Source organism: Theropithecus gelada, chromosome 19 (assembly GCF_003255815.1).
Source record: "Theropithecus gelada isolate Dixy chromosome 19, Tgel_1.0, whole genome shotgun sequence".
NCBI lineage: Eukaryota > Metazoa > Chordata > Mammalia > Primates > Cercopithecidae > Theropithecus > Theropithecus gelada.
In genome coordinates this window covers 36,778,479-36,801,385 of record NC_037687.1, presented here as the reverse complement: position 1 = coordinate 36,801,385, position 22,907 = coordinate 36,778,479, and the positions used below count along the sequence as shown (strand labels likewise).

Below are 22,907 nucleotides of genomic sequence, written 5' to 3'. Positions count from 1 at the left end.
GGTGATGTTATTTTACTGGGGGGAACCTCAGTTGCAAGCATGCAACATGAGGTGCTGTATAATTGTTTCTTCAAGGAATATATTGTTTCTGTTGGAAAGTTGATGGGAGATGATTATATACTTGCAGTTGATTTCCCCTCTCACCATGTTTCTCAGTTGGTGATCAGTCCTCTGTCAATTCTCTACTGTATTCAGACATTTCAAAAAGCTTTCAGATGTGAGAAAGGCTGATTGCCATTTTCTATGTCATTGGAACTTTCCACTTTTCCACCTTTTCATGGTTGCATATTTTTCTCAGTGTCTCTGTCGTGGCAGCCATGAATGAGACCCTGCCAGGTTTTCATGGCAGGGACATGATTGACGGAAGGCCCAGGTCAGTGCATTTCAAATTCACCACCTCCTTTGCACAGAAAGCTTCCTTCCCACAGGCTCCCAGCAAGGGCATGAAAGCAAGCCTAGTTCTCTGGGGCTGTCTTTTACTTTAATGGGTAACTGGTGGAGGACTCCCCATCAGCCTTGCAAAAACTTTCTTAGAACTGCATTGATATGTACAATTTCTTTCTCTTTCTTTTTCACAGGAGTCAGCTTTGCATAGTGGTCTGTGGGTTCTCCCACACTACCTTCATGCCTGCCCCACATTCCCTCAGAGGTGTCTTCCCTGATAAATTATCTTATATGTCTAATCCCATCCTGGATGCATCTCAGTTGGTAAAAACTAACATACCAGGCTTGATTCTTTGCACTTAGGTTTTTTCCTTTCTCTCCTACAAGTTGTCAGTAACCATGTCCTACAGTTTTATGTGTTACCGCTTGTTCTATATATATATATATGTAAATAGGTACTGTTGAGGGGCATGTCCTATGTGCCAGACCCTGTGCTAAATACTTTACCTGTACTTCATTTAATTCTCACACTAACTCTGTCAGGTAGACATTATTTCCATTTTGCCAATGAAAAGACAGAAGCTTAGTGTAGTGTGAAATCTTTCCTGGTGTCATATGGCTAGTAATAGGTGGATCTGAGAATTCATTCTAGGAGTATTTGACCTCAACGGTAATGACGATGGTAGTAATGTAGCAACTGACATTGGTTTGTCTGTATGTGGCATCTTGTTTCATTGACTACATTAAACCTTTAAAAGAATGGTATGAAGCAAGCTCTCTCATACTTAAGGGTATGAAAGAAGTAGAAACTAAACCCAAGCACAATGAATGAAAGAAAGAATAAGGATTAGAGTGGATAAAAATAAAATGGAGAAAGGAAAATAATAGAGGAAATTAATGAAATGAAAAGTTGATTCTTCAAAATAAAATCAGGAAAATTGATGACCATTAACTAGACTGACTAAGAAGAAAAGAGAGAAGATTAAAATTACTAAAATCAAAAATGAAAATGGAGTATGGTTTGTCATATTTTAATAGTAGCACTTTGAGAGTTCACAATGGGAGGATTTATTGAGGCCAGGTGTTTGGACCAGCATAGGTAACCTGGGGAGACTCTGTCTCTACAAAAAAAAATTAAAAACCAATTAGCTGGGCATATTTTCATGCATCTGTAGTCCTAGTATCTTGGGAGGTTGAAGAATGAGAATTGCTTGAGCCCAGGAGGTTGAGGCTGCGGTAAGTCATAATCACGCCACTATATTTCTTTTTTTTTGTTGTTATGGCAATTGCTTTAAAGTGAACATTTCTGTTTCTTTTTTTTATTTTTTATTATTATTATACTTTAAGTTCTAGGGTACATGTGCATAACGTGCAGGTTTGTTACATATGTATACCTGTGCCATGTTGCTGTGCTGCACCCATCAACTTGTCAGCACCCATCAACTTGTCATTTACATCAGGTATAACTCCCAGTGCAATCCCTCCCCCTTCCCCCCTCCCCATGATAGGCCCCGGTGTGTGATGTTCCCCTTCCCGAGTCCAAGTGATCTCATTGTTCAGTTCCCACCTATGAGTGAGAACATGCGGTGTTTGGTTTTCTGTTCTTGTGATAGTTTGCTAAGAATGATGGTTTCCAGCTGCATCCACGTCCCTACAAAGGACACAAACTCATCCTTTTTTATGGCTGCATAGTATTCCATGGTGTATATGTGCCACATTTTCTTAATCCAGTCTGTCACTGATGGACATTTGGATTGATTCCAAGTCTTTGCTATTGTGAAGAGTGCCGCAATAAACATACGTGTGCATGTGTCTTTATAGCAGCATGATTTATAATCCTTTGGGTATATACCCAGTAATGGGATGGCTGGGTCATATGGTACATATAAGGCATACAATTATTTACAGTAATTTCATAATCATTTTATTAGAATTGGTAATAATCACTTCAGTTTCTTTTTTTCTTTTTCTTTTCTTTTCTTTCTTTCTTTCTTTCTTTCTTTCTTTCTTTCTTTATTTTTTAAGAGAGAGAGACAGTCTCTTACTCTGTAGGCCAGCCAAGGATGAAATATAGTGGCGCAGAGAAGATTCCACGCCACTATAGACAAATTCCACGCCACTATAGACAGAAATAGACAAATTTCTAGAAAAACACAAAAATATGAATAGAACTATAATCAGTAATAAGATTGAATCAATAAAAGCAGAGAAGATTCCACGCCACTATATTTCATCCTTGGCTGGCCTACAGAGTAAGAGCCTGTCTCTCTCTCTTAAAAAATAAAGAAAGAAAGAAAGAAAGAAAAGAAAAAGAAAAAAGAAAATGAAGTGATTATTACCAATTCTAATAAAATGATTATGAAATTACTGTAAATAATTGTATGCCAATAAATTGTATAACCTAGATGGAATAGACAAATTTCTAGAAAAACACAAAAATATGAATAGAACTATAATCAGTAATAAGATTGAATCAATAAAAGGATTTGATGAAACTCAATGATTTTCTTAATAAAAACGTTCTAACTAAGAATGGAAGGAAACCACCTCAACATAAAGGCAATATGTGAGAAACCCAATGTTAATATCATACTCAGTGGAGAAAGACTGAAAGCTTTCCCTGTACGAGCAGGAACAAGACAAGGATGCTGCTTTTGACACTTCTATTCAATGTAGCTTTGAAAGGTCTAGTCAGAAAAACTAGGTGAGAATTTAAGAAAAGACATTCAAATTGGAAGAGAGGAGTAAAATTATTTATGTTTGCAGATAACTTGAACTTATATGTAGAAAATCCTAAAGATGGAACAAACATATTAGAATTAATAAATGAATTAAGTAATGTTGCACAATACAAAATCAACATTCAAACATCAGTCGTATTTCAATACACTAACCACGAACAATCTGAAGGGAAATTAAGAAAAAAAATTAATTTGTATTAATATCAAAAAGAATAAACTATTTAGGAATAAGTTGAACCAAAGAGGTGAAATGATTATACTTGAAATCCATAAAATATTGCCTAATGATGACATCAATAAAATGAAAGACATTCTGTTTTCATGAATTAGAAAACTCAGTATTGTTAGGAGGACAAAGCTACCCAAAGTGAGCTGCAGATTCAATACATTTCCTATCAGAATCTCAGTGACATTTTTGTAGTAAAAGAAAAATCTGTCCTAAAATTTATATTGAATCTCATGACTGTAAACAGACAAACAACCTTGAAGAGGAAGAAAGAAGTTGCAGGACCCACACTTCCTGATTTCAGCATTTACTACAAAGCCCCAGTAACCAATACAGTGTGGTACTGGCATAAAGGAGGACATAGAAATTAGTGCAATAGAACAGAGAGTCCAGAAAGAAATATTTGCATATAGGGCCAAATGATTTTCATCGAGTGTGCCAAGATCATTCAATGGGGAAAGGACAGTGCTTTCACCAAATGATATTGGGAAAGCTGGATATCCAAGGGCAAGAATGAGTGGAGCTTTTACCTAACAACACATACAAAAATTAACCTACAATAGATCAAAGATCTAAATGTAAGAGCAAAATCTATACAACTCTTAGAAGAAAACATAGGAGAAAAGCTTCATGATATTGGATTTCTCAATGATCACTTGGTTGTAACAACAAAAGCATAGGCAACAAATAAAATGGATAAATTGGACTTCTTAAAAATCAAAACCTTTTATATATCAAAGAATATTATCAAGAAAGTAAAAAGGCAACCCATGAAATGAGAAATATATTTGCAAATTACATGTGGGATACAAAATTAATTTCCAGAATGCATGAAAAACTACAAGTCAACAACAGCAAACATCCAAAAACCCAATTAAAAACGAACGAAGGATTAAAACTGAGTTTTCTCCAAGGAAGATATACAAATATCCAGTAAGCCCACAGAAAGTTCCTCAGCATCACGAATACTTAGAGATATGCAAATCAAAACCACAATGTGACAGCACCTCACACACTTTAGGATGGCTTTGATAAACAACAACAACGACAACAACACAAAACAACAAGTGTTTTCAAATAGATGGAAAAATTGGAGCTCTAGTGCATTGCTGATGGGAATGGATAATGTTATAGCCACTGTAAAAAGTGGTGTGTCTGTTTCTCAAAAAATCAAACAATAAATTACCATTTGATCCAGCAATTCCACTTCTGGACATACTCCCTATAGAAATGAAAGAAATTTGAACAAATATTTGCACATTGATGTTCAGAGAAGCATTACTCACAATAGCCAAAAATGGAAGCAATGGAAAAGTCCATTGAAAGATAAGTGGGTAGGGAAACGAGGTATATCTATACATCGAAATATTATTCAACCTTAACAAGGAATAAAATTCCAATACATCGTGCAAAATGGATGAACCTTGAAGACATTATGCTAACTGATATAAGCCAGACACAAAAGGATAATTATTATATAATTCCATTTATGAAAAATAGAATAGCCAGTTACATAGAGACAGAAAGTAGAATGGTGGGTGCTAAGGGTTAGGGGGAGATGGATTGAGAATTACCATTTCTTTTGTGCAGAGGTTTAATATGATATAAGGAAAAAGTTCTGAAAATGGATAGTGTCATGGTTACCCAACACTAAATTGCACACTTAGAAATAGTTAAAGATAAGTCTTATATTAGATATATATAAAGTGTCCTGGTAGTCTTATACTCTATAAATACACACTTTTTGGCATTGCCTCTTTCCTGCCATGCAGAGCCCCAGAGGTGAATATCCCTATTTCTACAAGTGTACATCACTCACTGTACTCTCTGCTGTGTCCCACGTGCTGTGTCAACAGTTTCATACAGCCGGTGACTTCAGAGCCATAACACAGCTCAAGAGTCTGCCCCAAGGCTCCCTCTCTTCTAATTTCCCTGCAACCTAGCCTTCACTTCAACTGGCAGTTCGATTTAGCCGAATTCAGGAAAGGCCACCAGGGCTCTTTCTCCACACATGCTGGTCCCACACCAGGTGGAGTCAGGAAGGGCCAGTCACTGGAGAAGCCCAGAGCGGAGCAGGCAGCAGTCTGAGCTGCTCCTCTCTCATCCAAGGGGCTTCCTCCTCTCATTTGGGGGAAAAATTTGAGCTTGTTTCAAAGCCTCAGATGTTCCTTGTAGCTCATGGAGTAAGTAAAAGAAAATAAAGACGTGGCAGAAAGGGATGTGGCGGTGACAGCAAGAAGCAACTTGATCTTGAGGACTCTCCTTCTTGTCCCTCTATGAAGACTCTTCCACTACATAGGGCTCAGGACTGACAAAGTTCCCTTCCAACCTTTCTCAGGCTGGACACAAGGTCAGCCATGAGAAAACAGAAAAACAAGGAGAAGAGAGTCTGTAGAGACAAATTGGGAGGGTTCAGGAGGAGAATTTAGGATTTGCTTCTGCCCATGGGACACAGGCTGGGAATAAAAATGGTTTCCTGACTCTTCTCTGAAAGGCAGATAGACTCCACCTAAAACCCTATTGCCAGTGATGCAGGGATCCACTTACCAGAGACTACAATCATCTTGAATGTGGAACGTTCGCTGCCAGTGGCTGAGTTACGAGCAGAGCAACCATAGATCCCGGTATGCTTTGTAGTAATTTTGGGGATAGAGAGCTCTTTTCCTGATTGCAGAAACTTCCCATGCATCGACCAAGTATACTCTGCCGATGGGTTAGAATCCGCGAAGCAGGACAAGTAGAGGTTTTCTCCTGAATGGTAATCGGTGCGTGAAGGAAAAATGCTGGGAACGTCTGGACCATCTGGAGTAAAGAGAATAAAGCCACAGGTGATGTCATCCAAGGGAAGGGGATGCTCCTGGTCTCTTAAAGGGACACAGTGTGCCTCTGAGCTAAGACACACCCCCAAGGTCCAGCCAAACCCTTGTGTGTTCACTGAGACGAGGCCCGAAGTATTCACCTGTTTCTCCCATCACAAGCCGTAGATGCCAAGTCTCCCATGACAAAAGCATCCCCTCCCCTTATATTCTTGGTTGAGGCTGTGCCTACCCAGGTTTTCCCAGGGCAGGGAGTCATGGCCATCTCGGGTGTCCAGAAATAAAAGTGTCCGTACTTGTACCTGAGAAAGACTGAGATGCCTGATCTCTGGTCATTTGGATTTTAGCTGGTGGCCTTGCCCACAGAGGAACTAAAGATACAAGGGACATGCAGGGTGACTGGGTCACTGCAGATGCTACCAACTCGGTCCCGTATTTCACATTCATAGGGTCCTGTGTCATTTCTTGTGACACTGGTTAGAATGAGGATCCTGTTTTTACCGGGTTGCTTTAGCCTGGGACTGACCAGGAGGCTCTGACCATTTACCCTCCACACATAGGTGTAGCCCTGAGTCTTAGGTTCACAGGTTAAGGCTACAACATTCTTATTCTCCATGGGGTTGAAATTGTTGCTGGTGATGTAGGGCTTGGGCATCTCCGCTGTGTGGATAACAGAGAGAAGTTTTTCCTGTGTGGCACCTTTGATTCCTCCACAGGCATCCTTCAATCAGAGTTGGCATCTCCCACAACTAAGTCCACCCGAGTCCTTGAAAGTCAATAGCTGGTGCGTGTGTCACAAGACGGATGCATGATGATCTAATGGCTCAAAGACTATGAGGCCGCCTGCTCTGTCTTAGGGAAGCACAGACTCTCAAGTGCGAAATGAACAGCAGTGCTGGGTCATGGACAGACATGTCAGTGGGAGCCACAGCCCCTGTTACTCCTCCCAGTCCCTCTCTAATCAGCTGACTGACTGGCTCACCTTGGTTTCCTTACCTGGAATGTGCAACTGCTGGGCCCCTTCCAAATGCCATCCTACTTTGACCCGCTAGATGTAATTTCTCTGCAGCTTCCATTTCCAAAGACATTCTAGAGATGAGTAATAATGGGACTTCCCATTGTCCTGAAACCCTGAAGATACTGAGTAGCCTGGCCTGGGACTGGATGTTTCAGCAGAAATAAGACAGGGGAGACCAGAGTCAAACCTGGAGGTCAGTTCAATCATCAGGCTGTGGTGGCACAAGGTGGGGCAGATTTTTGCAGGTGTTTCATGATGATTTACTTGAGCCAGTGACCTCCAAAGATAGAGCAGAGTGCAAGGAATGATCTAGAAAGAGTGAAGGGGACAGGCAAAAGCTGGTTGTTTTGGAGCAGAAACATATTCCCTGTCCTGGGTTTTTGATTTTCCCTCTCCCTTTGCAGAGGGCAGGTGGCTCTTCCCTGATAGCCAGATAGACTTCACTGGAAAACATATTGCCAGTGCTCCAGGGATCCACTTACCAGGGACTATGACCCTCTTGATTATGAGATTTGTTCCGCCACTGGCTGAGCTATGGATGAAACAGATATAGACCCCTCTATATGTTTTGGTGATTTGGGGGATAAAGAACACTTGTGCTGATTTCTGGAACTTCCCATCAATCAGCCAAGAATGCTCTGCCAGTGGGTGAGAGTCTGTGAGGCAGGAGAGCTTGGGGACTTCCCCTGGATGGTAATAGGCGTATGAAGAAGAAATGGTGGAGGCATCGAGGATATCTGGAGCAAAGAGAATAAAGTCACAGGTGATGTTGTTAGAGGGAAGGGAAAATCCTGGTCTGTGGAAGGGCTACAGCGAACCTGTGAGCTAAGTCATAACACTGAAGTCCCAGCCAATTCTCCTGCTGTGTTCACTGATCTGCAGCTTGAGACATTCACCTGTTTCTCCCATCATAATCTGTGGACCCTGAGTCTCCCATGACAGGAGCAGCCTCTTCTCTCCCATTGTCGATCAAGCCTAAGCCTACTCTTAGTCATCATGGCCAGCTTTGATGTCCAGGGGTAAAGGTCTCTGTACTTGCACCTGAGAGGGAGTGAGAGGCCTGGCCTCTGGCCGTGTGTATATGGTATGGCAGCCTGGCTCACAGAGGAACAGAAGATACTCACAGAGGAGATTCAAGGTGACTGGGTCGCTGCGGCTGCCACTCACTGGGTTCTTCATTTCACATTCATAGGGTCCTGCAGTATCCTTTGTGACACCAGATAGAACGAGGGTCCTGTTGTTTTCAGACAGCTGCAACTTGCGACTGATAGGGAGGCTCTGACCATTTATCCACCACAGGTAGCTTACGTTCTGAGTGTCAGGATCACAGGATAAGATCACAGTCTCCGTGCCCTCCCTGGGGTTTAAGTTGCTGCTGTTGATGGAGGGCTTGGGAGTCTCCACTGTGCAGATAACAGAGAGAAGATTGCCCTGTGTGGCACCTTTGATTCCTCCAAAGACATTTTTCAATCAGAGATGGCATTTCCCACCTTTCAGTCCACCCAAGTCCTTAAAAGCCCATGGCAGGTGTGTGTGTTACAAGACAGATGCATAGCAATCTGGGGGCTCATAGATTGTGAGGCTGCCTTCTGTATGTGGGAGAAGCACACTCTTTCTCAAGTGTGAATTGAGCAGCAGCATTATGTCATGGAAACACATGGGACCAGCAGTCACAGCCCCTGGTGCCTCTCTGAGTCCCTCCCTCTCCAACTGCATGCGTGGCCCACCCTGTGGTCCTCACCTGGAGCATGCAGTGCTGGAATCTTCTTAGTTTCAGTCTTACTTTGCCCCCCAAGGTATGTTTTCTCTGCAGCTTCCCTTTCCAAGGGCATCCTAGATATGGATGATGGAACTTCCCATTGTCCTTAAACCCTTTGGGTACTGGGAAGCCTGGCCTGGGACTGGGTACTTCAGCAGAAATAACACAGGGGAGACCAGAGTCAAGCCTGGAGCTGAGTTCAGTCATCAGGGAGTGGAGCCACAAGGTGAGGCAGCTTTCCCAGCTGTCTCATAGTGACTGACTGGAGCCAATGACCTCTAAAGATAGAGTAGAGTCCAAGGAATGACCTATAAAGAGTGAAGGGGACAGGCAAGAGCTGACAGTTTTGGACCAAGACCATGTTCCCCGTTCTGTATCCATGATGCTCCCTTCCCACTGTAGTGAGCAGGTGAGGACCATGTGGATCTTTCTAGAAATACATGTGGATGTTTGCAAATGCAGAACTGACTGGTGGAAAGGGCGAGCATGAACTGATGATGGAAGTCTGGCCCTCATGGACCCTATGTGTTTGGTGGCTATTAGACCAATATTTGGGAAGAATTCCTGCAGATACTTTTTCTCATTAGACATTGTACTCTGTGAATGTTCTGTGAGTTTGACTACTCTATGTACCTCATCTCAGTGGATTCCAGGGTGAATCAGAGAGTAGATAAGCAGTTTCCAGGAGCTGGGGTCGGGGAAATAGGGCATTGTTTCGTGGCTGTGCGGTTTCAGTTATGCAGGATGAGGAGGTTCTAGAGATCTCCTGTACAGCTTCATGCCTATAAAGTGTTCTTTATGCAGAAACCTTAAAACCAGGTGTTTTGGGGTTTTAACTTTTTTTATTTTGGGATATTTGCAGTAGATGTAATGGTTTAGCATCCCACATCTGAAAATTTAAAATCCAAAATGCTCCAGTGAACACTTCTTTTTAGCATCACATCAGAGGTCAGAAGTGTTGGATTTTGGTGCATTTCAGATTTTGGATTTCTGGATTTGGGATGTTAAATTTGTAATATTGTAATTTTCCCATAAAAAGTTGTCAGGAGTTTAGACCTCATGTTATGATGTGACTCTAGTAACAAAACAAAACAAAACAAAAATTGAGGGAAACATTAAAATGTTGTCATAAGTGGAAATGTTTACTGATGGTCCAAATATCTAAGATGAATTGCTGATAGTAGTATTTCTCTTGATACCCAATTAAGGTTTAGGTGTGGGGTGAATTCCAACAGGATCACATTATGCTCAAAGAAAGATGCCAAAGGTGATTTGAAATTAGCAAGTCCTTAAGTAGAAAGAGTCCCGTTAAAAGGACAGAACTGGTCAGTGTGTCAATTACATAAAGGGAGGAATGATGCCGAATTAAAAGAAGTGATGTGTGTTATGTTAGTAAATATAGAAAGAACTCCCTGTTTCTAATTTCTGTGCAGAGTTAGGAAAAATGGGGAGGAGCCCAAAACAGGTATGTGAAGTGCTTTCTTCATTTTCTCTCAACCTAAGGAAATACAACTAGAGTTTAAGTTTGTGTGAATTAAGAAGAGTCTAAGTGAGATTCCACTGGGTCATGTGTCCCCTACACGAAGAATCCCAACTTATGAAAATGGCATCATCATAAGGAAACAATTGAATGTGGCCCAGGTAAGAAAATCATTAAATAGCACCCGCGGGCCACCTCCAACAGGTCCCCGAACCCACCAGTATTCCCATTTCGTGAATGTTACGGCCTTGATAGTTGTACCATAACTACAAAATTTAAAAATTGCTATCGTCAATACAAAATGGTAAACATGAAGTTGAATATATTGCTTCATTTTTTTCCCCCTACTCTTTTTGAACTTTCCTGTTTCCTTTTTGGAACTTTCTATTGACACATCCTCAAGCTAGGGATTCTTTCCTCAGCTGTGTGCATTCTACTAGTAAGCATCAAAAGCATTCTTCATTTCTCTAACAGCACTTTTTTTTCTTTTTTTTTCTGAGATGGAGTCTCGCTCTGTTGCCCAGGCTGGAGTGCAGTGGCACGATCTTGGCTCACGGCAAGCTCTGCCTCCCGGGTTCACGTCATTCTCCTGCCTCAGCCTCCATTGTAGCTGGGACTACAGGCACCCGCCAGCACGCCCAGCTCATTTGTTTGTATTTTTAGTAGAGATGAGGTTTCACCGTGTTCGCCAGGATGGTCTTGATCTCCTGACCTCGTGATCTGCCCTCCTTGGCCTCCCAAAGTGCTGGAATTACAGGCGTGAGCCACTGTGCCTGGCCATCTCTGAGGTATTTTAACGAGTTGTCGACTTTTGAGTTTGTTCAACTGTTTACTTACTGTTAACCGAGTGACAAATTTCAAGCTTCTTATATGCCTGACAAGAAACCAGAAGTCTCTAGGAAGTGACTGGAGAATGCGAGCTCCATAGTAGGCTAAGGATGGAGTCATGAGTAAAATGGGTGAAATTAGCCCATGGGCTTTGGAGACTGCAGACCTGTCCAGCCTCTGACATCCTGGTGAGTCAGTGCAAAGATTACAATAGTGACAGCAAACTAGCATGGCTGGCTCCTTCTGTCATCTAGTCTCAGGTTGGCTGTCTTCACTCATTCCTGGACATAGGCCAGGCTAACCATGAGAGGATTTTAGTTTATGGTTTAACTTTGAAGCAAGAATGATAATAGTTCCTCCTTAACACTAATACCCTTATTTTGCTCAGGGATTGCCTTTGTAAAACTGGTGAAAGACCCTCAGAGTAAGATTATAGGAGGGCAGTGAATTCTGCTAAAATGTAGGCACAGTTTCTATAATCCCTTACTGCTCAAATGTCATTTGCCCAGAGTTTACAAAATTCTTAACTAATTTCTCCTATAGAGAACATCACTATTACAGAAACTGAGATTGGTTTTTTGAGATGTTTCTCATTCTTTGCATTTTGGCAACCCGCTGACATCATCCATACCCATGACTAATGGCTCAGCCAGTCACCTGGTCCCCACCTAAAGGCGGATTCAGGAACAAACAGATCATTTCCCTCTGCCCCCATGATTCCATCCCGAAAAAATCAGCAGTACCGATTTTTTAGTCCTGTGCCCCTGAAACTCTCCTTGAAAATCTCTATGTAATGTTGACAGCTGGTACCATTCTTTCTGAAATTATTCCAATCAATAGAAAGAGGAAATCCTCTCTAACTCATTTTATGAGTACAGCATCATCTTGATACCAAAGCCTGGCAGAGACACAACAAAAAAAGAGAATTTTAGACCAATATCCCTGATGAACATCGATGCAAAAATCCTCAATAAAATACTGGCAAACCGAATCCAGCAGCACATCAAAAAGCTTTTCCACCATGATCAAGTGGGCTTCATCCCTAGGATGCAAAGCTGGTTCAGCTTATACAAATCAATAAATGTAATCCAGCATATAAACAGAACCAAAGACAAAAACCACATGATTATCTCAATAGATGTAAATAAGGCCTTGGACAAAATTCAAAAGTTCTTCATGCTAAAAACTCTCAATAAATTCTGTATTATTGGAACGTATCTCAAAATAATAAGAGCTATTTGTAACAAACCGACAGCCAATATCATACTGAATGGGCAAAAACTGGAAGCATTCCCTTTGAAAACTGGCACAAGACAGGGATGTCCTCTCTCACCATTCCTATTCAACATAGTGTTGGAAGTTCTGGCTAGGGCAATCAGGCAAGAGAAAGAAATAAAGAGCATTCAGTTAGGAAAGGAAGAAGTCAAATTGTTCCTGTTTGCAGATGACATGATTGTATATTTAGAAAACCCCATCATCTCAGCCCAAAATCTCCTTAAGCTGATAAGCAACTTCAGCAAAGTCTCTGGACACAAAATTAATGTGCAAAAATCACAAGCATTCTTATATACCAGTAACAGACAAACAGAGAGCCAAATCATGAATGAACTTCCATTCACAATTGCTTCAAAGAGAATAAAATACAACTTACAAAGGATGTAAAGGACCTCTTCAAGGAGAACTACAAACCACTGCTCAGTGAAATAAAAGAGGACACAAACAAATGGAAGAACATACCATGCTCATGGATAGGAAGAATCAATATCGTGAAAATGGCCATACTGCACAAGGTAATTTATACATTCAATGCCATCCCCATCAAGCTACCAATGAGTTTCTTCACAGAATTGGAAAAAACTGCTTTAAAGTTCATATGGAACCAAAAAAGAGCCCGCATTGCCAAGACAATCCTAAGTCAAAAGAACAAAGCTGGAGGCATCATGCTACCTGCCTTCAAACTATACTACAAGGCTACAGTAACCAAAACATCATGGTACTGGTACCAAAACAGAGAGATAGACCAATGGAGCAGAACAGATCCCTCAGAAATACTCCCACACATCTACAGCCATCTGAACTTTGACAAACCTGACAAAAACAAGAAATGGGGAAAGGATTCCCTATTTAATAAATGGTGCTGGTAAAATTGGCTAGCCATAAGAAGAAAGCTGAAACTAAATCCTTTCCTTACTCCTCATACGAAAATTAATTCAAGATGGATTAGAGACTTAAATGTTAGACCTAATACCATAAAAACCCTAGAAGAAAACCTAGGTAATACCATTCAGGACATAGGCATGGGCTAAGACTTCATGTCTAAAACACCAAAAGCAGAGGCAACAAAAGCCAAAATTGACCAATGGGATCTAATTATGCTAAAGAGCTTCTACACAGTAAGAGAAACTATCATCAGAGTGAACAGGCAACCTACAGAATAGGAGAACATTTTTGCAATCTACTCATCTGACAAAGAGCTAATATCCAGAACCTACAAAGAACTCAAACAAATTTACAAGAAAAAGACAAACAACCCCATCAAAAAGTGGGCAAAGGATATGAACAGACATTTCTCAAAAGAAGACATTCCTACAGCCAACAGACATATGAGAAAATGCTCGTCATCACTGGCCATCAGAGAAATGCAAATCAAAACCACAATGAGATACCATCTCACACCAGTTAGAATGGCAATCATTAAAAAGTCCGAAAACAGCAGGTGCTGGAGAGGATGTGGAGAAATAGGAATAGTTTTACACTGTTGGTGGGATTGTAAACTAGTTCAACCATTGTGGAAAATAGTATGGCGATTCCTCAAGGATCTAGAACTAAGAATACCTTATGACTCAGCCATCCCATTTCTGGGTATATACCCAAAGGATTTTAAATCATGCTGCTATAAAGACACATGCACCCATATGCTTACTGCGGCACTATTCACAATAGCAAAGAGTTGGAATCAACCCAAATGTCCATCAGTGACAGACTGGATAAAGAAATTTTGGCTTATATACACCACGGAATACTATGTAGCCATAAAAAAGGATGAGTTCCTGGCCTTTGTAGGGACATGGATGCAGCTGGAAACCATTATTCTCAGCAAATTATCACAAGAACAGAAAACCAAACACCGTGTGTTCTCACTCATAGGTGAGAATTGAACAATAAGATCACTTGGATACGGGAAGGGGAACATCACACACAGTGGTCTATTATAGGGAGGCGTTGGGGGTGGGGTTGCAATGATAGTTATACCTGATATAAATGACGAGTTGATGGGTGCTGACGAGTTGATGGATGCAGCACACCAACATGGCAAATATATACATATGTAAAAAACTTGCACGTTGTGCACATGTACCCTAGAACTTAAAGTATATTTAAAAAAAGAAGATTTGAAAATTTGAAAAACAAAATCTCTAATCCCTGATCCACTAGGGAGGCTGATTTGAGAAATAATATACCTCCGTCCTCCTATTTGGCAGACTTGGAGTCATTAAAATCTTTCTTTACTGCAAATCACCATCTGGATAAATTGGTTTTGTTTGTACAGGAGGCCAGAAGAACAAGTCTGGGAATTATAAGAATGGATGGAGGAGCTGCCTATCCCTGTTCCATGGTCTTGTGCACAGATAAGCCTCACAACAGGAAAGAGCCCTGGATGGGGATACAGTGGAAGCTTATTCTCTTAGTGACTTGGGGACATTGGCTCGAGATGAAGCGTAGCAGGAGTGGAAACTCCAGGTCATTTCTGTGCCTTTCCATTCCACAGTGTTAGCAAGAAAGGGATTAGAAGGCAGCCTAGTTAGAGGGAGTGTCTGGGGAAGGCCTAGGGGTGGAGGAAGAAGCTGTGCAGGACAGGGCTTGCCAGTTAGAATGAAGTGGGAGGAAGATGAGGGACACAGAGAAGCAGAGAGAGGCAGAGACAGCATGGCAGTGAACAGTGGGGGCTACAGTGACTTCAGAGACCCCAGGGACCAGGTGCCCCAGTTCAATAGTCCAGGACCAGGGAGTCCTGAAAATCCTCCAGTGGCCAAAGGGTTTTGACTTACATGAGGTGGGGTATCTTTAGGGGCAAGAGGTAGTAGGGGGATGAAAGATGGGTGTCAGCCTCTGAAAGACAAGGGAAAGGTGTGGCCTAGACCTCCTAGGATTCTGCAACTGAGATCCAGTCTCTAAAGAGGTTATGGATCATTCATTTCTTCATTCAATTCCTTCATTTGTTATGTGAGAGCACCTGACTGTGTGTCTCACACTGGGCCCGTGCTGGTGCAGGGTGTGAGTGGGGAAAGAATACAAGGTCCTCTCCTTTATCCTGTCATGCCAGTGACATGGACACTTTGGGAAACAGGATTTCAGGTTCAGTGATAGGGATTAAGTTCTGAGGGTTGGGCCTGGACATTTTTTGCATTGACTCTGATGGTTGAGACAGGTAATTTAGTTCTGGAGTACAGATTAATCAGCTGATCATTTGTTCTCAGTCCTCTGAGTTTTGGATGCCTAAGAAGAGAGGATTTGAGCCAATAAATGACTATGGGGCCCTTGGAACCCAGTAATTCCTCACTTCTGGTGGAGGAGAGGATGGGCCTGTGGCTGCAGACAGACCTCTTGTGACCCTGATCTGCCTTTTCTGTTTGCCTGATTCTGGTTCAGTGACTGTGCCTTCCTGTGCCTCAGTTTTCACTCAGTCAAATAAGCTAAATGGCGAATGAACTGTGGCTTTTCATGCTATCTGTGAATAAATTTTAAATTTTTCACAGTCACCTGATCTAATGCTTGGTACAGTGCAGGTGTTCACACAAACAGCATTTATTACTATTCACTTTCATGAGAGAGCACCTTTAGGTCAGATCCCTGTGGACAAGCTGCTGCCAGGTACATTTTCTCTCTTCTGTTTCTGCTTCTGGGGACATTAGACTTTCTATGGAGTGTCCTAAGTCTTATAAGGCAGTTGACTGATGGCCTACAAAGCTTGTCTTTCTGTCCTCTCCACTCTGAGTCTTAGGTGAAGAAAGCTCTGTCCTTGCCTAGATGAGGCTCTGAGGGCTGAGCCCTGGCTGGTGAGCAACTCCAGGAGACACAGTCCTCAGACAGCTGGTGAATCCCTCGTCCCAGTAAGCCCTGCCACAACCCAGCCCTGGCACAGGCTCCTCAGCTTTATCTGGAGTAAGGATTTAGGGACAGCGGTCTGGGATTGAGGTTTCTAGGGGTGAGCTTTTCTGAGAGTATCTCAAGGGGCCTCTTAGGCAAAGCCCTACTCAGTTCTCCAGGGTCTTTCTCAGGGTCAAGTTTATGAAGAGGGCATGAGGTGCTTCGCTGAGGCTGATCTCCTCCTGCTAAGCCCCCCCCCCCCCATCAGACTGTCCTTCCTGTGCTGCAAGTGTCTACAGGGTCCGGAGACAGGAAAGGAATTCTGATCTGTTGTAGTTTGTCTCCTCTGTGTGTGTCCTGCACTAAATGCCGGAACCGCAACATGGGACATAATGCAGAGAGGGACACAGGCACAGTCCAGGCCTGACCATCCTGTGTGTGCAAAGTAGAAGTGACCCCCACCCCTCAACACCCAGGGATCATGTGGAATCACTCACGGTATAAAGTGAAATGTCCAGTTACTCTTTTAGTCCCATCACCTCGCTTTATGATTTGTATGGTGTAGGATCCTGTGTCCTTCTGGGTGACATTCTGGATCAGCAGGGATGCATTGGAATATACTGTTTCTCGTCCACTGTATGCAGGCCCAACTATAATCATTTCAGTGTCTATTGTATATGCTGTAATGTAATGGTGGAGGTCCATTATTTGCCCTTTGTACCAGCTGTAGCCAGCAACATTCTGGGGCAAATTGTGGACAAGTAGCAGAACATCCTTCCCCTCAGAAACTTTGGTTGGCTGTGCTTCAATCGTGACTTGGGCAGTGGTGGGCAGGTTCCAGAAGATTAAAAGTGATGCTAGGAGGTGGAGAGAGCATCAGTCAATATTGAGACCTATGTATTGGGGTGAAAAGATGGGGCCCTGGGTCCTGAGAAGATTTCCTCAATCATCAGCCTTGGAGACACACACACACACAAAGACACACACCCCCTTTTGTGTGTGTGTGTGTGTGTGTGTCTGTTTTTGTCCTACTGTCCTACTGGGTCAAGGTCAGCGGCACAACCCCCATTCCTTCAACACTTCTGACCTCGGCATTTTTCTGTTTGGAATCCTCTACCCCAGAGGTCTGCACGGCTCCCTCCACACTGCCCTCAGGTTCTGCTCACATCAGGGCATCCTTAGACTTCTTTCCTGACACCTCCTTCAGAGACCCTGGATCTTCTATTTCTGACCTTTCCATGCTCTGCTCCCTCCGGAGCTCTTGTCAACACCTGACCTCACATTCTAGATCTCTTTGCATGTCTGTCTTCCTGCCCATGAGAGCATGAGCTCTGTGAGGACAGGGACGTTAGTGATCTTTGTTGCACCCCAGTGCCTGGGACAGGATGCAGACTCCTGCAGATGTGAGGGTTCCCAGGGACCTCCATGTCAGGGCTAATTTTTTTTCCTTCCCCAATTGTTGAGGTTTTTTGCTAAGGACAGTGTTTCATGTCCTGCTTATATTTTCATTTGACGTGTCATCCGATAATAGTTATTATTATCATTTTTCAAAATGTTTTGGCCAGTGATGATTAACCAGGAGAACAGAACACTTGAGATTTTCCTACCTCTTACCAATTCCAGTTCAATGTGATTTTCCTGTTGTGACCCTGTCCCTCTCTGGTATATTTTCCCCTATCCAGACTCCCACAGAGCCTTCTTTCCTGTATTTTTTTCTTTTTCTTTTTGAGAGGCAGTCTGGTACTGTCTCCCAGGCTGGCATGCAGTGGCGCCATCTCCGCTCACTGCAACCTCTGCCTCCCAGGTTCATGCAATTCTCCTGCCTCAGCCACCTGAGTATCTAGGATTACAGGAGCACACCACCACACCTGGTTAATTTTTTCTGTTTTTAGTAGAGACGGGGCTTCACTGTGTTGACCAGACTGGTCTTCAACTCCTGACTTCATGATCCATCCACCTCAGCCTCCCAAAGTGCTGGCTTATATTATTTTTTAGAACTCCATCTTCTCCAGGAGACCCCAATCATTCTGCTTCCTCCTCCTGTCCTCTCCCAGGAAGTTCTCTCCTCACCTGTGAGTAGAAGCTCCTTCCAGGTGATGTGCAGTGTGTAGGGAGGTGCTGAGAGGGGCCCCATGGCCTGTGCTGCCTGTGTGTTCTCTGTGGAGATGAGCCTGGGATCCAGAAACTTTCTGAGCATGGCTGTCAGCTGTGCTGTCCTCCCTCCTGTGCTGAGCATCTTCCCGGGGCAGGAGCACTTCTAAGGTTCATGGGCGGGGTCTCTGCCCAGGACACCTCTCAGTCCTGCCTCCTTGTCCCTCCTTCTCTTTTTCCTGTGTGTCAGGTCCCTGGGAATTGTGGAGGCCTCTGCTTTTTTCAGCAGTGATTCTGTCACCAAACCTCGGCACACACTATGTACAGAAACACAAACACACACAAAAAAGACACACGTGCAGACACACACAGTCACACACATACCCTTTAGGTTGGGCAAGCACAGTTCTGGGCCTCAGCCTCCTGCTATCCCAATGGCTCTGGGTCGGGGTGCACATTCACACCCCTTGCCCTCTTTCATCCCCATCTGGCTCTCCCCTTCAGTACAGGAGGCTGCAGCTGCAGCAGGTCCCTGTCATAGGGACACCACATTGTGCTGTGGGTGAGCTGTGTGTTGCCTGGTGACAAGGACCCTTCCTTTCTCTAATTGTGTCTAGTTTGACTGCAACTTCCAAAGATGGACATTCAGGACCTGGGTGTCCCAGAGGAAAGTGTCCTTCCTGGAGGTGTGCAGGGTGAATCTCTCATGTCTCTTGGGAGGAGAGGCCTGAGGTGGTTGCTCAGAGGGGGCTGTGAGTCCCATGGTCAAAGGGACAGTTCTCAATCACTCCATTGCTCCCTTGGGACTGGTGGATGGGTTTCTCATCTCTTCCTGACCATCTTTGGTGTCCTCTCTTCTCTGCCCAGCTGATTGTACTGTGGTCACCACACCTTCACCGTGATGGTGCAGGAGGAAGTGGGGGAGTTATCCAGGAACCCCGTGGAACATGGCTCCTTGAGATACAGGAAGGGGAGCCTGGGACAGAGCAGGGGCTCACAGCTGTAGAGATTCATCCCGACTTACTCCGTGGTCGTGATGGGCTCAGCCCCCCATGTGCTGACATACCCAGGGGTCTGTCCTGAGGGTTTTCACCTGGCCAAGTTGCTCTCTGTAGAGGAGGAACAGGCAGTCACAGAGAGCCTGTCTGGAGGGACGTCGCTCACACCTGAGAAGGCGGGTGGGGGTGAGTTGTGTTCTTGGATCAAAGAGCAATAATACCCCCTTCTCCCGGCAGGGACACAAAAGAGGTCTGTCTTCCCAAGGGACAGCCGGGGGTAGGTGACCACATCCTATGTGGTGCCTGTGTGTGACCATCACACGCGCTCTGAGCCCCATGGGGTGCAGCGGGCAGGCAGGTCACAGGGTGCCTCACTGATTCCCAGGGAGGCTGTGGGACCTCAGGCAGCCGCTGTTCTGTGTCAGTGTTAGGCTTGGCCTAGGATGCCCCACAGAACAGGACAAACGGAGCAGAGGCGGGCATTTAGGGAGCAGTGACAGGAAGAGTTGATGAGGATGGAGGGAGGTCACCAGGGCAAAGCGCGCAGTGTGGCATGGCGTGCACCAGCGCTGCCCTGGGAGATGTCTGTTTAACTGAGCCCAGGGAAGGAGCAGGTGTGTGGGGCAGGAGTTGCCTGCAGAGGGAGTGCTGTTAGGTTGGCGGCCGCCAGGTCAGGGAGGAGCTGACACAGTCCCTGTGGGGAGCATGGAGGACGTTGAGGATTGGGCCAAGGTGACCCTGGTGAGGGTGGACCCTGCTTGGCTACGGGTTCTGCTGAGGGAGGTCCGCATCTCCTGGGAAGGCTCCAGGCTCTGCCGACCTCTGGTGGACTGGAAGGGAAGTGTGGGGGGCCGAAGTCCCAGGCCAAGCTGCGTGTTTTATTCCACAAGGATCTGCACGTTTCAAACGAGGTCACACATATGCTATGTTACAGCTCCATCACCTTCCAGTCCCGTGAGTCCCATCTCTGTGGCTCTACGTTCACCGTTCTCCCTCTTTCACGATCGGATGCCCCGAACGCAGATTTTTGTCACCTTCTGTGAGTTTGTGTTTGTGTGCAGTAGGCGGCACTGTGTATACCCTGGGGGCAGTGATGTCTGGGGCTGAGCACTGCACATGGGCTTGGGAACAGAGGACGGAGCAGCAGGGTGGGAGGATCAATGCCAGGGGAGTAGGGACAAGTCCTTTTCATTTTCTCACTCCCAGGGACCAGAACCCAGGATTCTGACTCCAGGGCACAGTACCACACCCTGCTGGTGTCCCTGGATGTCAGGAGCGCTCATAGTGTCATGTTGCCTTGGCATTCATTTTTTAAGGTGTAAATTTATTTACCTCACATCAGAGGCAGGCCTTGCTCACCATGGCAGTTTTCAATACTGTATCTGGTTCAAGTGGCTGCAGTTGGTGGCCAGCGATAAAATCTAAGAGGCATCTCTCCTGCTTGGTGTGCTGGGCTCCTCTCTCTCCATCTACTTTCTTTAAACTGATATTCTGACATTTGCCCTTACATTTAAAGTGACCACTTCTCAATCACAGCGTAATCTCCTGGTCCCAGTGTTTGCTGCTTGCTTTAAACCCATCTGTTAAAACTCCCTGCTGGAAACCTGTCAGATAACACCTGGACTTACTAAAGACATTGGCTTACCGTTCTCTTCTCTCCTGCTGCCTGGGCTCGCTGACCTCTGTTTCTGTGGTCTCCAGGTGTGCCGAGTGCTCCCCAGTGTCTGTAACTAGTAAAAACACTTACACTTTCACGTTGTGGTTGTATCATTATAGCCTCACATGCCATCCAGGGCCTGATGTTAAGGCTGCCCTATGGGATCTGTCCTCATTGAACCCCTGCTGGAGCTCTTGTTTGGGGATCTTCAGTTCTGGGGAGAGGAACTTCCAGCTAACTTGACTGAAAAAGTGATAAGTTTCATGGAAAAACTGGGTCAGATGATGTATTCATGGGCTTCAGCTGCCATAACAAAGACCTTAGCCTGGGTCAATTAAATAATAGAAATCGATTTTTCACAGTTCTGTGAATAATGTGCTATTTTAACCACTTTAAAATGTGCAATAAGTGGAATTAACCACATACACAGTGTTAAGTTGCCATCACCACAATTTTTCGTAGAAAATTTTTATCATTTTAAACTGAAACTTTGTATCTTTGAAGCTAGAATAACTCCCTGTGTTTTCCACCCTAGACCTTAATCATCTCTACTCTCTGTGAATTTGCCCATTATTGATGTTTCATATAAATGGAATTTTATATATATATATATGTTATATATATATAAACAATATATATATATATGTTATTTAGTTTCTGACATATTTCACTTAGCATAATATTTCCAAAGTCCATGCATCTTCCAGTGGATGTCAGAGCTTCATTCCTCTTTATGGCAGATTAACATTCTGTTGTATGTGTGACCACATTTGTTTATTCATGTGTTGATGAATACTTGGATTGTTTTCATAGTTTATCTTTTGTGAGTAATGCTGCAATCAACATTCCCAGGCGAGTACCTATAGGAGTCCCTGGATTCAATTCTTTGGGTATATACCTAGGAATGGATGCTGTTTCACATGAGAATTCTATGATTAGCTTCTTGAGGAACAGCACAACTGTTTCTCCTAGTGGCTGCACATTTTTATAATCTCACCAGCAATGTATGAGGATTCCAAATTCTACATAATGCTTTCACTTGTTATTTAGCATTTGAAAAGAATGGTAGCCATATTTGTAGGTTTGGTGTGGGATCCCATAGTGGCTTTGACTTTGTATTTTCCTAATGACTAATGATGTTGAGTTTCTTTTCATGTCCCTCTTGATGATTTGCACATCTTCTTTGAAGAAATGTCCATTTGCGTCCTTTGCCCATTTATATAAATTGGGTGGTTTGTCTCTTTGTTATTGAAATGTAGCAGTTCTTTATATATTCTGGGCATGAAACCATTGTCTATGTGATTTCCAATGTTATGTCTCATTCTGTGTTTGGTGTTTTTATTTTCTTGATAATATCCTTTGATGCACAAAAGGCTTGCATCTTTAGCCCAATTTATCTCTTTTTCCTTTTTCTTTCTCATGCATTTGGGTCACACCTGAGAATCCATTGCACATTTGAGGTCATTGAGTTTAACCCCTATGTCTTTTTCTAACATGTTTTGGTGGTTATAGATCTTATAATTAACTCACTCATCCATTTTTAGATAATTGTTTGATATGGTTGTAAGTACTGTTCTCTAAGTTTATTATTTTGCCTGTGGTTATCTAGTTGTTTCTGCACCGTTATTTGAGAGGAGGATTGTTCCCCCATTAAATTATCTTGACACCCTTATGCAAGAACAATGAACTATAAGGGTGAAGGTTTATTTCTGGACTCTCAATTCTATCCCTTTGGTCCCTATTTGTATTCTTATGCCAGAAGCTTCTGTTTTTAGTACTTGTAACGTTTTGTGAGATTTCAAATAAGAAAGTTCAAGTTCT

The 22,907-nt window shown here is 43.5% G+C and overlaps 1 protein-coding gene across 3 annotated transcripts; it reads right to left on the bottom strand.

The window, feature by feature from the left end:
- Positions 1–1,452: 1,452 nt before the first annotated feature.
- LOC112612118 (putative pregnancy-specific beta-1-glycoprotein 7) lies at positions 1,453–18,474 on the bottom strand. 3 transcript variants are annotated; one of them, XM_025366243.1, is made up of 6 exons: positions 18,411–18,474; positions 16,838–17,197; positions 8,310–8,588; positions 6,549–6,827; positions 5,899–6,153; positions 1,453–1,505 (listed from the first exon to the last, which is right to left on the bottom strand). In XM_025366243.1, the coding sequence occupies exons 1-6, from the start codon at positions 18,472–18,474 to the stop codon at positions 1,453–1,455; spliced, it is 1,290 nt and encodes a 429-aa protein (XP_025222028.1). The 3 variants fall into 3 exon arrangements, with proteins under 3 accessions (XP_025222028.1, XP_025222029.1, XP_025222030.1); XM_025366244.1 differs by lacking the exons at positions 1,453–1,505; positions 16,838–17,197 and having other exon boundaries at positions 5,690–6,153; XM_025366245.1 differs by lacking the exons at positions 1,453–1,505; positions 6,549–6,827; positions 8,310–8,588 and having other exon boundaries at positions 5,690–6,153.
- Positions 18,475–22,907: the final 4,433 nt, after the last annotated feature.